Source organism: Microtus oregoni, unplaced genomic scaffold, assembly GCF_018167655.1.
Source record: "Microtus oregoni isolate MIOR12 unplaced genomic scaffold, Mior012 000053F_ref0000044, whole genome shotgun sequence".
Classification (NCBI taxonomy): domain Eukaryota; kingdom Metazoa; phylum Chordata; class Mammalia; order Rodentia; family Cricetidae; genus Microtus; species Microtus oregoni.
This window is the reverse complement of record NW_024543829.1, coordinates 8,337,683-8,350,785: the sequence shown is the minus strand read 5'-3', so window position 1 is coordinate 8,350,785 and position 13,103 is coordinate 8,337,683. Positions and strand designations below refer to the sequence as shown.

The window sequence follows — 13,103 nt, the reverse complement described above, 5'->3', positions numbered from 1 at the left end:
ATTTTAAAGGCGTTGGCCATGTGAGAAAAATCCTACAAGAACAGCGTGCCTTGTTATCCTTGTATAAAAAAGTCGTTTTAAAAAACACCTTCTTGAGTTTCGTGAAGGCATCCTTGCGTTATTAGAAGGCACACGTACACAAACTTATTAGTTCTAGCTTGAAAAGTAACAGCTTTTGTATTATTTATAAAAGTAGGAATGTGTTCATAATAGAACATTTGAAATATCGCTCAAAGTATTTTAAAGAATGAAATAGCACCTTACCCCTTTCCTAAGAAAGAACTGATGTTGTCCTTAGGTTTCAGCCCCTTTTCTCTGAAAGTAGAGTTTTCAGATTTATAAATTTAGTATCATACTCTACATAGCTTCATGCTTTTCAATTGCTGCCATATAGTCTTATTTTCAAGTCATTTAATATTCTTTAGAAACTTAAGTGACTGCACTTTGTTCTATCATAAGAATATATCATGATATTTACTTGTTTGAGGTATAGAAATTTATTCTAAATGTTATGTAAACAATATTGTCTTGATCTTTACGTATATTTTTTGCCTGCCTCTCTCTCTGTATGTGTGTGTGAATATTTGGTTTTATACTTTAATTCATATTTTATAGTTGCTTTCCAGAAAGGTTCTTAGCATTTTCTGTGCTATTTTCATATGTGCTTGAACTTTTTGTTTTATTTCACCCAATTTTTGTCTCCCGAATGGGCCACACAAATGCCACATCTCATTATCTGAATTTTATCTAATTTTATTGTGATATGAGTCATCTCTTCATCCCTTAATTCTTCCTATCTACTTCTTCTGGATGTTCTAGTTTTCTCTTATTAATTTATGAGTTGTTTTTTGTATTAGAATTTGTCTCTAATTATCTGTTATTTTGTTAAATTTATTTTCTATTTGGATGGTTGTCTATTAATTTCCTTTGATCATTTGGAGATGGCATGCTTAGTACAGCTACAGTTGAGTTTTCTTTGTTGATATTTTTTCATTATGCCCATTCTTAAACACTTTTCATTCATCTTCAAATCTATTATAAAATTAGATATATATGTTCCCCTTAACATTATTTTACCATTAATTTTTTCCCCTGGAATTAATTTGATATGTAATGAAGTATATTAGATTGGTGAGTATCTGACATGAATTCTTCATGTCAACTTCTGCTTCTCCTTCCTTCCAGTTATGTCGTGATGTTTGGCAGATTGTCCTTTTCTGTTTTAGAATAATCAACAGTAATAAGTAGAGGAATCCAGGTCATATAAAATTATAAGTCATATAAAATTTATATAGTGATTTTATACTGTAGCATAAGTAATTAGAAAATACAAATCAAAAGTAGTTTTTTACCTAAAACCAAAACTAGAAAATGTGATTAAAAATAATTATCAAAACATGATGGTATTTGCAGGAAATATGATAAAATTTTCCTCATAACAAAGTAAGAATAGAAGTTCTTTTCTCTTACTATGCGGGAAGACTAACTACTACAATGAAATGTGCCGAACCATGTCATGAGTTGATCGCAGCCGCAGTCTCACTTGGGTTCCCAGTGCCCTGTTTTATAAAGCTAAAGCTGTGGGGATAGCCAGGTGCTGTAGGGAGAAGTCACTCGACTAGACACAAACCAAGTAAAGTAATTGCAAGTGTGGCTTGCTAGAAAAATGGACAGATGTGTGGACTTAATGTAGTATTTAGAAAGTCATGAATACTACTGTCTAAAAGCACTACTGTGCAAAAGAGGACATGAAATTTTAAACAAATAGGTCTGGGAAATGCACATACAATGGAAAAATAAGATACAACCCATTTCATAATTGTTACTTTCAATTGTGGTCCTTGAGTGAACAGAGTTAATAGAAGTGTGACTTCTAAAGAGAACTGTAGGTCTCAGTCAGTTTCATTAAAGAATATGTAGAAATTTCAGTTTCATTGAAAAACATGCTTTAAGTATATTTAATAATGGTGATTTTCCACATTTCATAGGGTATTTATTATAAAAGCTTGTTTTTGGTGGTTTGGTTTCTATTCCCTCTAGTTTGCTTATTCTTTGCTAAAATAACATCTTCATTTGCCAAACAAGAACATATTTTACCAAAACTCATAGAGATGCTTCACTGTAGAGCCTGGAAGAGTCTAGGTGACAGCATACAGGGGTATTATGTCCTATGGTTCTAAAGTAGTGACATTAAAACTCCCATCAATTAACTCTGTGCTTGTTAAACTTATACATGATACAGATAAGCACAAGTTCAATGCCCATCATACACAGGAAGAAACTTCCTGTCTCACTGTGCTGTCTTCTGACTTCTCTCGTACAGGGCCCGACTTAGTGCTTACCTAACAGTTTGTTCTGCAAAGTATGATTTCTGCTAATAGACACTTCATAGGTACAGCCATACTTTCAAGTTCAGCAGAAGAAATAGAAGTAATTAGCTTTTCCTGTTGCATGGTTCTTTAAGAGTAGAGTGGTGGGAAGAAATGTTGAGGCTGGACATCTCTGAGAAGATGCCTGTGTCCTCTCTTGACATTGCGTCATTATAGTGATGTTTTTATTCATGAAAAGTATCAGATGGCGAAGTAAGCACTTTGTAAACATAATCCAAGATCTTAATGCATCGTCATCCGTGCTGTCAGTGGATGCATGGCATTCCCCAACAACCAGAGGGGTTTATTAGCAGCCTCGGAACACATTTTTTTTTTCTCAGAAACTTTTGTGAAGCTGTCATTCTGATGAGGATCATGAAAATCTCCAAAGAGAGCCATCCTTGGTTTTGCCGCCTCAGGGTAACGAGTTCCAAGGACTGTTTCACATCACAGCTAGCCTGACATCACAGCTAGTCTGCTCGTTGTATTTATTTACCTGTTGCGTTTCATTTTTTTTTAAATAATACCAACTCTTATCTTTGCAAAGCAAGTTTGGGCCAAGTAATATAATTTAATTTTTTGTCTAATAATGTATATGTAACATAAACTCTGTCATTGCAGAAAAAAGGCTTCTTCCCAAGCCTTGGTATGTGTCTCCCACATAGAAACTATTTCTTGCTGTTTTAATGATATTCATCTTTCAGTTCAAAACAAGTCTTGATTTTGATTTTTTTTTTAAAAAACTTGCTTTCCTTTGGCTTGACTGTTTTTTTTCTTCTTAGACTTTACTAATACAGAAATTCTTTTGACATTTATACACTACTTAGGTTAGACTACACTATTTTAAATACACAGAATTTCACCCATATTTAGACTCATTGTCATTTTGGTTAGCATATTTTGTTAAGTCATGTTAATAAGTATAACCCATTAGTGATTTTTTAATTATTTGCTTAAAAGTGAAAGGGATATTAAAGAGAAAGTGTATCCATAGTTTAGTCTAAGAGTTCAGTCTTGGTTGTGTCCTTCACTTAGAATACAATCTTTTTCTGCTTTTTAAAACACTCCGTGTCGGGGCTGGAGAGATACTCGGCTGTTCCCATAGAGGACCCAAGTCTGTTCTCATCACCCATTGCTGGCTCACAAGCCTTTGAAAATCAGAGCTAGGTTACCTTATGTCCTCTTCTGGGCTCTGCCGGCACCAGGCATACATGTGATGTACATACATATATTCAGGCAAGACAACCATATATTAGAATAAATAGATCTAAACCTCTTAGGTCTAAGTCCTTATCTATAAATCTGTGAATAAGAATAATAGCATTTTGTTGTAATTTGATTACTAAAGAAATAAAGCGAAACTATCCAAATATACACACAATGGATTAGTAAGTAACTAATAGCTTTAGATTGCTTATTTTATGTTCTGTGGTAGTCAAGAATTCTACAAGTGGATTCTCCAGTGATCATAGTGAAAATGTAACCGTGGTTATGTGGATTGTGTTGATCTCAGCCCTTCCAGGGTCTGCCCTGTGTTGAACTGTTTATTTTTAATTGGTGAGGTGGACTTTTGAGATATAATTCAATGCTTCAGTAAATGTAAAGCATCTATTTCTCATTTTTCTGCCAAGAACTTTTTCCGTGCCTATTATTTAGAAGGTGTTGGATTGGATCCAGTGGAGAATGTAGAGGTAAATAGCATTCTTTCTCACCTCAAGAAATTAAGAATAAAATTACTAGATACATAGTCTTCCGAAGAGTCATTTATTCTATACACTGATTCTTTTCTGTGCACAATTTGTCTTGTAACACTTATTTTTTTTAGTTCAATGTGATATATTTACCATTTAGAATGTTAAATTAATTATCTACCGGATTTGTGTTCATCTAGTTATCCAAAAACTGATTGAGATAAATTATTAATGCTGATGCTATAGTGTCTCTGAATTTATCGATTTAATGTTATTCTCAGAGTTTGGAATGTTGTTCATAAACTTTATAATGTACCCTTTGCTTTGTTATTTTTATTTTCTTCTCTAAACATCACCATTGATAGTTGGGCCTGGATAACTGTGTGTTTTTTGAGATTGTCTTACTGACCTCTGCTTCCGAGGTGCCGCTAACACTGCAGCCCACTTGTGACACCATAGATTTGTCTAGAGACTGCAGCCACCCTCTATGGGACAGAACCCACTCCTTCATTCACCACTTCCCTTCTCCATATGGAGATGGTCACAACTAATAAATATTTTTTTAAAAATTTTTGAAAAAGTGGAGCAGAGCAAAAATATCAGACTAACTCACATATCAGGAGAGTGGTTCTGTAACACTTCCGTTATATGTGTTTGTGTATGTGTGTGCATGCATATGTGTGCGCATGCTCTATAGTCTAACAACATCAAAATACATAATCATTCCTTGATTCTGCAAGCAATTATTCTAGGACCCCCACCCCCAGACCTTACTGTGAAAATTTAAGTTCTTTATCTAAAATGCCAGCATTTGCATGTAACTTGTGCACGCCATCTTGTCTCTCTTAAATCTTAAAACATACCGTGGGCGTGAATGCACATGGTATTAACATTCAGTGTGTGTGTCTGCACACGATGTTACACTGTTTTATGGTGGACGATGAGGGTGTAGGCCAGTATGTGCTCATGGCAGGTATAACCAAAACCAATCTCAGTCTCAGTTGTTTCTTGTGGGGTTGGAATCTTCAGATAGAGAGGTCTCTTCCACGCTCGGGGCTCTGCCCAGCTCCCGTCCCTGTGTTAGACTTGGGGACTTATTTGCTGCAGGTTTCTAGCTCTAGACCACTCTGATCTAGACCTCCATCAGGATTAGGAGTGGTGTTTGATTGCCAACTGGTGTCTTGTAGGTGCTATGCTTTTATTTTTAAAATTTATTTTAATCACAGTGTGGCACATTTCCAACTTCTTTATGCAATTACACCCTTAATCATTTCCCCAACTGTACAAGGATACCCTTTGAAGCACTTACATTCAGTGTGGGCTGCTCAGCTTCCCTTGCATTGGTTTTTAGATGGTTGCTAAAGGTCTTCTTCTTCTTCTTCTTTTTTTTTTTTTTTTTTTGGTTTACCTAAAAAATTTTGAGTTAAGATTAGGTTAGCAAGTTCAAGAATTAATGCATATGGTAGTTTCCTAAGCCATAAATTGTAAAATGCTTCTTTTACTTATTAGGGGTTTTTTAAAGTAAGCAAAATATACTTAACCTTTTTTAAAAAACTAGTGTTAATAAAGTTGAAAAGATTGTACATTCTGGAGAAAAGGCCGCTTTCAGAAAGAAGCAGGTGTTTTTAAACATAAACGTCAAATTCCAACAGTTACCTTTATATCAGTCCCAGCTTAGGTGTTTTATCAGTTGTGAGATTTACCCTCCTGCACGATCTCACATTGCTTACAGACTTTAGTGCATTGACTATAAATACTCACAAAACACAGGCTACTAAAAGGTCTGTATATATTAATAGATTCAAGCAAATGTTACTTTATGATACTTGAGATAATTAAACATGTAAAGCATTCTAAACCATTGGACTCAAAGCTGTTTGTGGAAGTTTTAATAATAAAAGCTTTCCTTTTCTGGAGAGCTATTTTCTAAAGAGAAAAACTTTTAAAAATCAAAGATTTTTGCCATGTGTATTAACTTTGTTGACAAGTAATTTTATACTAAGTACTCTTATCAGTTGTAGTATTAGTTCTGAACTTTTACTTTTAAATAAACAGAACTCACTCATACTGAAGCTACATAGATATAATGAATTATGCTGCCCTTTTATTAGACAGTATTATAAAATCACTGTATCACGTTTTTACAAAGTATAGATACCTATTATGGGTTTTACTCTGTTATCCTGGCTATCCTAAATCTCACTCTGTAGACCAGTCTGGCTTCAGACTCACAGAGATCTGCCTGCCTTTGCCTCCCAAATGCTGGGACTGAAGGTGTATGCCACTACCATCTGGCCTGAAACTTCCTTTAAAATGTTATTTTATGTGTCTTGTTTTGTTTTGTTTGCATGTATATCTGTATGACACATGCATGTACGGTGGAGGCAGAACCAGAGAAGAACGTGGTTTCTCTGGAACTGCAGCTACAGACTGTTCTGAGCACTGTGTGGGTGCTGGGAATCAAACTCGAGTCCTCTGTCTGGAACTGCAGCTACAGACTGTTCTGAGCACTGTGTGGGTGCTGGGAATCAAACTCGAGTCCTCTGTCTGGAACTGCAGCTACGGACTGTTCTGAGCACTGTGTGGGTGCTGGGAATCAAACTCGAGTCCTCTGGAAGAGCAGCTCGTGCTGAGTCATCCTTCCCGCCCCCAAAATATACTTCTGGAGATCGAGTGTTCGTCTTCTTCACGCTAGCATTTCTTCCTTTGTGATGGTGTATCGCAGAGCCTCTGTTCTTGGGTGTTGCGTGATCACAGTTCCTGAAGGCTGCTGGCAGGTCCTTTCCATTTGACTTTCCATCACAGCTACCTAGTGAGCCAGCAAAGAGACTGTCTACAAGCAAGGAGAGAGCACCTTGATATAGAGTGATATCCTGCACCTTTGGAGCAAATCCCAGGTCCTATAAAAAAAGGAAGACTATGAAATAGGGAATATGAAAACCACCTTGCAATCCTTCCTCGGCCACGTTCTAGTAGCCTGGGAGCTTTGCCATGGAGTATAGTTATTAAACAATTGCCCTAGATAAATAGTATCTCCTGTATTGTTGAAGAGACTATTTATTTATTTATAAAAATTATATTATTATTTATAAAAATAACTTTATTATTGAGTTTATGTGGGAATTCCCCTGTGTGATAAATTGACCCCACAGAAAAGTTTTAGCATCAATTCTCAAAATACTGTTTCTGCGAGACATCATCAGAGGCCTCTGTGTTTCATTGAGTGTGTGAAAACCTTGGTGTGATCCTCTCAGACAGCACGTGGTCTTTGTGATCTGAGAAAGATGACCCCAACTCTGCACTTAAGGAATCTATGTAAACATCCAGTTTGGAGTTTTCCAATACTATTTTACCTGGGGCACTGCAAATTAATGAAGCCACTCACATTTTGTAGAACCTGTGTTGAATGGAACATATGTTAGGAAAATACAGCATTTTCCCCAAGAAATTGAAGAGGATGAACTACGGACGTGAGACCTAGGAGGAAAATAGAACATGCTTACTTTCAGTCATAGGGAAGATGGTAGAACTATAGTTTGCAAACTATCTTTGTGATTATTACCCTATTTCAACCTCTCAACAATCTGCAAGAATTAGCAATTAATTTCCTTTCATGTAAATGAGAAAAGGAGACACAATGTGTTAAGTGACTTGCTGAATCACAAAACGAATGAAGGATGAAGCCATGTCAATAACCTAGGTGCTTTAGCTCCAGATATGAAACATGTCATAATATGCTATATTTTTTTTAAAAATTATTGTTAAAATGAGTTGAAGAATGCCTTGGTGCACTACATGACTTAAGTTTCAAATTTTTATTAACCTAATGAAAACTAATGATAAAATGTTTTGAATAAGCTTTTGCCTAAGTTTAAAGATTATAGGAAAACAGTTATAAATAAGGTAATCGCACTTTTTCTCTCCATGTTTAAAATACAAACATACTATTGGCCTAGTTTGTATTGAAAAAAAATCTTACTTTAAGAGCTGAGGCTTTTGATTCCTTCTAGCCAGACCATCATATTCAATTGTCATTTTTCACTAACAGAATAATTGGCTGATCTGGTATGCTTTCTGTGTAACTTCTCGCTGAACCAGTGGTCCTCCTTCAGCTTGTTGACACACTCAGCCCTTCATCAAACACCTCCAGGCTTGGGGAACGGCTGCCTGAAAGGCGGCAGAACCTTCTTCACTTTCACACTGAAGTCAGCATTGGTCTGTAGGAAGTCACTAGCCCAGGACCGCGAGAGCATATGTGTGCCCTTCACTAGCTCTCTCCAGTGTTTACAATGTGTATCCAGAGGCAGAAAGACAGCAAAGACACGGATTCTGTAGCAGCTCCCTACTGTGTCTGTGTATGCACAGACATTATCTAACTCTACATTATAACATTTATCATCATATGCATATTGAGAGCTTAATGTCTAAATTTAGCAAAACAAGAGATTAGTAATTATGACAGCTAATAATAAAACATATTAGCAATATTCTGCATGTAATGAAGTCTCCCTTTGGCCACAGTCAAGGATGTAGGTAGAATGTGGAGGCTAAGGGTGACTTACTTCCTGGGTGGGACAGGGTAAGAAAGTACCCTGCTTAGTCACATGACTCCGACCAGAAATTAAAAACTTATGGGATTTTTTTAAAATTTTATTTTCAGAATTTTCCATGAACAGTTTGGGCTGTGGTTGAGGGTCCCCAATGATCACTTTGATGCCCCCTTTCCAGAGAGACAGCACATTAACCACCTCATTCTTCCACCCCAGAAAGCCGCACAAGCACTGTCTCATTCACAAACATCCCCTTGCTGACACTTTGAGATTCTTTTGTTCCATTTAGCAGTAATGCATGTGAACACGTTCTAAATGTCAATAATTTTTCCTTTTCAATAGTTTCCCCAGCCTTAGTTAATTATTAAGCAGCGTTCTGTGATGTCTGTATGTCTCTTTGTCTAGCTGTTATATATTGTAGAATGTTCTGGTTATTTCAGCTTTGGAGCTATATAAATAATGATACTCTCTTTGATTTTTTAATATTTGTAAAGCAGTCAGTTTTCATTGTTAAGTACCTAGCTTTAGATTTTATGTTGTATTTTATGTTGAGCAAGTTTCTGTCTATTCATCATTCTCTGAATTATTAAAAATATATTTTTGGTGTCAATACATAAATTGATAGGATCATTTGATTTTCTTCTTTAACTTGTATAAATGATGAATTACATTGATTTTCAAATATCTACTCTGTGTTCCTGAAACAAATTCCACTTGGTTGTGGACTGTTTCTTCCTTGATAAATTTTACTTATGAATATTTTGTTAGGTGTTTCCATGTCCACGCTTAGATTTATTGTTTTCACTTTCTTTTATCTCCTTCCTTCTTTCCTTCCTTCCTCCCTCTCTCCCTCTCTTCCTCCCTCCTCCTTCCCTCCCTTCTTTCTTTCTTTTTTGGTTTCTTATTGCTTTTACTTGTATTCCCATGAGTTGTTTGAACATTTTTTGACTTTTTTTATTGTTTTTCTTTTATAGTTTCCATTAATTGCTCTAGATAATGTAATATATTTTGTGTACATTTTACATACTACCAGCAGGCATAGTCAGCCACTTAGAGGTAACTAGAGAACCCTTTGCTCTTGTGTTCAGTTATCTCCCCTCTTATATACCCTTGTTTGTATGTTGAAAGCCAAAAGTTGGCATTATATACTTTGCACTTCAAGTATCTTAAATAATTTAGAAAACTCAGGAGAACAAAATTCTACTGTATTTATCCATATTTTTACTTTCCATGTTTCCCATTCTTCTTTATATTTCCAGGCTCCTTGGCTTTCCATATCATGTAGCTTTTTCTTTTTAATAATATGTCTGCTGGTGAAAAACTCAGCTAGCCTTCTTATATCTGAGAGCGTTTTTCATTCATGAAAGATGATTTCATTGTATTGAGAATCTAGGCTGGCATTTCTTGGTAGTTTAAAACATTGTGCCACCCACTGTCCCCTGCCACGTTCTGATGCAGCTTTTGCTGTCACTGAATGGTCTCTTTCTCACCTTTTCATATTTTTTGTGTTACAATCTTAAGTTTTAATTTTTAGGCTATATCTTTGTATGGATTTTTTGTGCTCTAATTTAAAGACACACATAACATTTTGAATCTGTAGGCTTCCATTTTTATAGTGTAGGAAATTTTCAGCTTCTAACTGGGAATTCTTTTTCAGCTTATTCGTTTTTCTTCTCATCCAGTTAGGAGAATGAGGATCATTTGTCACCATGTCTCAGTCTTTGAATCTCTGTTCATCTTCTGTGATCCTTTAGTCTGGTTCACTTGGTCATTGCTCTGTCCTCTCTACATGCAGTCGAGCCTGTCCACTTTGCTACATTGCATGGTTTTCTAGTTATACATTTTCCACTTGGTTATTTTGTGTCTTTTAACAGTACTTGCTCTATATCCATGAATAGGGTTTTGTAGCATTACCAGATGATATTTTATAATCTTAGTTTGCCCTTTGAAGTCATACAAGAGTTAATATTAGTGACTGCTGATGTCTACACACTGCTCTTTGTGATAGTTTAAGACCCAGTTTTCTATGTGCTTGATGATAATTATTTTATTTAATTTTCAAAATGACACTTGTTTTCACTCCTTTAACAAATGCAATTCAGTGCCATGAATATGATATCTTAGCCCCTTTTTTTCATTAATGAGAGGAATTTTTACTTTGGTTTCAAATGTTTTAAAGTGTTAAACTACTTTGTTGACAGAGTCCAGGGCCACATTTCTCACCTTTGTGCAGTCTTGAATCAGGGAAGCTGAGAGATTGTGAACTGAATGATTCTCTAGCCTTCATGCATATCACTCAGGACTGCGCATTTAGAGGTCTCTTACAGTTTATCTCCTTTAACTGAGAAACATAGAGATGCTTTTGTATGGAACCATAGTGTGTTTTGAGAAGGCAACAGGTTTCCTAAGCTATAAAGACTCTGAGGCTGTTGAGTAGTTCCAAGCAGGGGTATGAGTCTACAATGGGCTGGTCCCCCAACTCTGGTGTGTACTACTGCGATTCTGATTTTTTTATCTGTGTGGTAACATTGCTTAAGAAGCACCTTTCTGGCCCATGGGTAAAGAATAAAGTTCTTCCTGTACATTTTGGCCCAACACATCTGTAGAAGACAGCATCATGTTACCATGACAGTAGACACTCCTACATGAGATCTTAATTGCCTGCAAGTCTTGTTAAGACAGATTGCTCAGCCCCACCAATTCTTTTTGAGTCCCCGGATCTAGAGTGGCATTCGATGCATGCATTTCTAACATTTTTTGAGATTCTGTTGTTGCCATTTTAAGGACTTTTAACGTCTTTTTTGCTGATATTCCCATTCGAATAACTCTTACACCATTCTAGTACTAGATCCAAGCCATCCATTGTTTAATAACTTCTAAGATGTTTTTAAAAACATCAATGTTTTTGCTGTTATGAAGTATGAATTTTATTGCCAGTGGTGTTTCAGATGACTTCTATGTCTTCTCTGATAAAAGCATTCTGCTATGGTTTTGTCATCTCAGACTTGCCTTTTTATTTGTTTCGTTGCTTTGACTAGAAAACTGGATGCCAGCCTTGACTTTCCACTCTTTCTTGATACTAAAAATTCTCAGCTCTTTTTCTTGTGATAGCTACTGTCATTACTATTGTGTAGGTTACACTCACCTCTATCTTTCCCAGAGATTGTTGCAGGCACCTTTCAATTGTAGCTTCTTTTACCCTGGTCTCTATAGAATTTAGATTCAGCCTTTTAAGGCATAGGTTAGGTTTTGTCTTAGTGTTTGAGAACGGTAACCTTTAATATGGCATAGGAAGACTCGTTAAAGCTGTGCTGTGCTCAGTCACCATTTTTGCTTACCACTGTGTCCCCTCATTTCTTTAGGTGCTGGTGTCCCCCTGGCACCCCAGGTTTTTTTTTAATTTTTGCAGTATGGTGTTAATACTTCCTACTGGAATGTTCTTTCTTTTCCTTTCCATTTATCTGTCTCTTTACTTGTCTGCTAAATCACATCTTCCAGTTTCCATCCTAAAAATAGTTACTTCAGAGGTGTCCGGTGAGTTCATATTCTCTCCTAGGATTTTGTTCTCTCCTGTGAGACGCTCATCTCTCGTGTCCCTCCCCACACTCACAAACATGTCTCATTGTGTTACCCCTTATCTTAGGGCTTAGCACGATATAGAACAGATGGGAGGTATTCAGTAAGTATTTTTTTAAGTGAGTGAAAATACTAATATGTTTTGAATTTGTGTATGTATATATGTAGATTGAGAAGAAGCCTCTTTGAAATAGGAAGAAAATAAACACACTATGATTGGGAAACAGATTTTTATCATAAGTTGTTATCATGTAAATTGTCTATCAAAACTGTAACAATGTAATTTCTCAAAAGATTAGTTGTTTTAGTGTAATACTAAGTAAGTTATGTTATATAAGTAAAATTTATGATTTCACCTTTCCTTTCTACTGATAGATATAGAATGAAACTTTTTAAAAGTCATTTTCACAGAAAATCTGTTGCATAACTATTTTTTTAACCACTTAAAATGTTGAGGAGTTTCCATCATTATAAAGATTATCATATACCATTCCAGGAACAATATTTAATTATTTGAATTTAAAATAATATTATTGCTAAGCCTCTGTTTAATTTATAAACATTTAAAAGTCTTGAGAAAAAACTCATAGCTTTAGACCAGCATGCAAAAATAAATGAGCTGAAATCCAGACATAGCTGACTAGCCTTTGTCTTAATTGGCTTCTTCAATAGATTTTGTTTCTACTTTTGCTTATTGATAGCAAAGGTATTCTATTTTTAAATAATTATGGCAAGGCTTCTGTTCTGAGATCTGTCTGGACTACAGAAGCCTTATATTTTGCATTTTATGAATTCTATCGGGAATAATAGCTTTTTCCTGGTATCTAATGACTAGGACAGATAAAGTCTTGAAAGCACCAGGATCCTAGAGTTTGAAATGTTTATAATTTCTCTGTCTGTCCTTTCCCAATGTCTCC

General features: G+C 35.7%; 1 protein-coding gene across 37 annotated transcripts in view; it reads left to right on the top strand.

Annotated features, from left to right (window-relative positions):
* Positions 1–13,103, top strand: part of Rims2 (regulating synaptic membrane exocytosis 2) — a 386,828-nt gene that overhangs the window by 166,720 nt on the left and 207,005 nt on the right. For 2 of the 37 annotated variants that reach the window (XM_041637532.1, XM_041637527.1), the window contains exon 8: positions 4,001–4,060. The exons of the other annotated variants lie outside the window; for them this stretch is intronic. In XM_041637532.1, the coding sequence (XP_041493466.1) occupies positions 4,001–4,060 (60 nt within the window). The remainder of the gene's footprint in view (positions 1–4,000; positions 4,061–13,103) is intronic. 37 annotated transcript variants of the gene reach the window in all.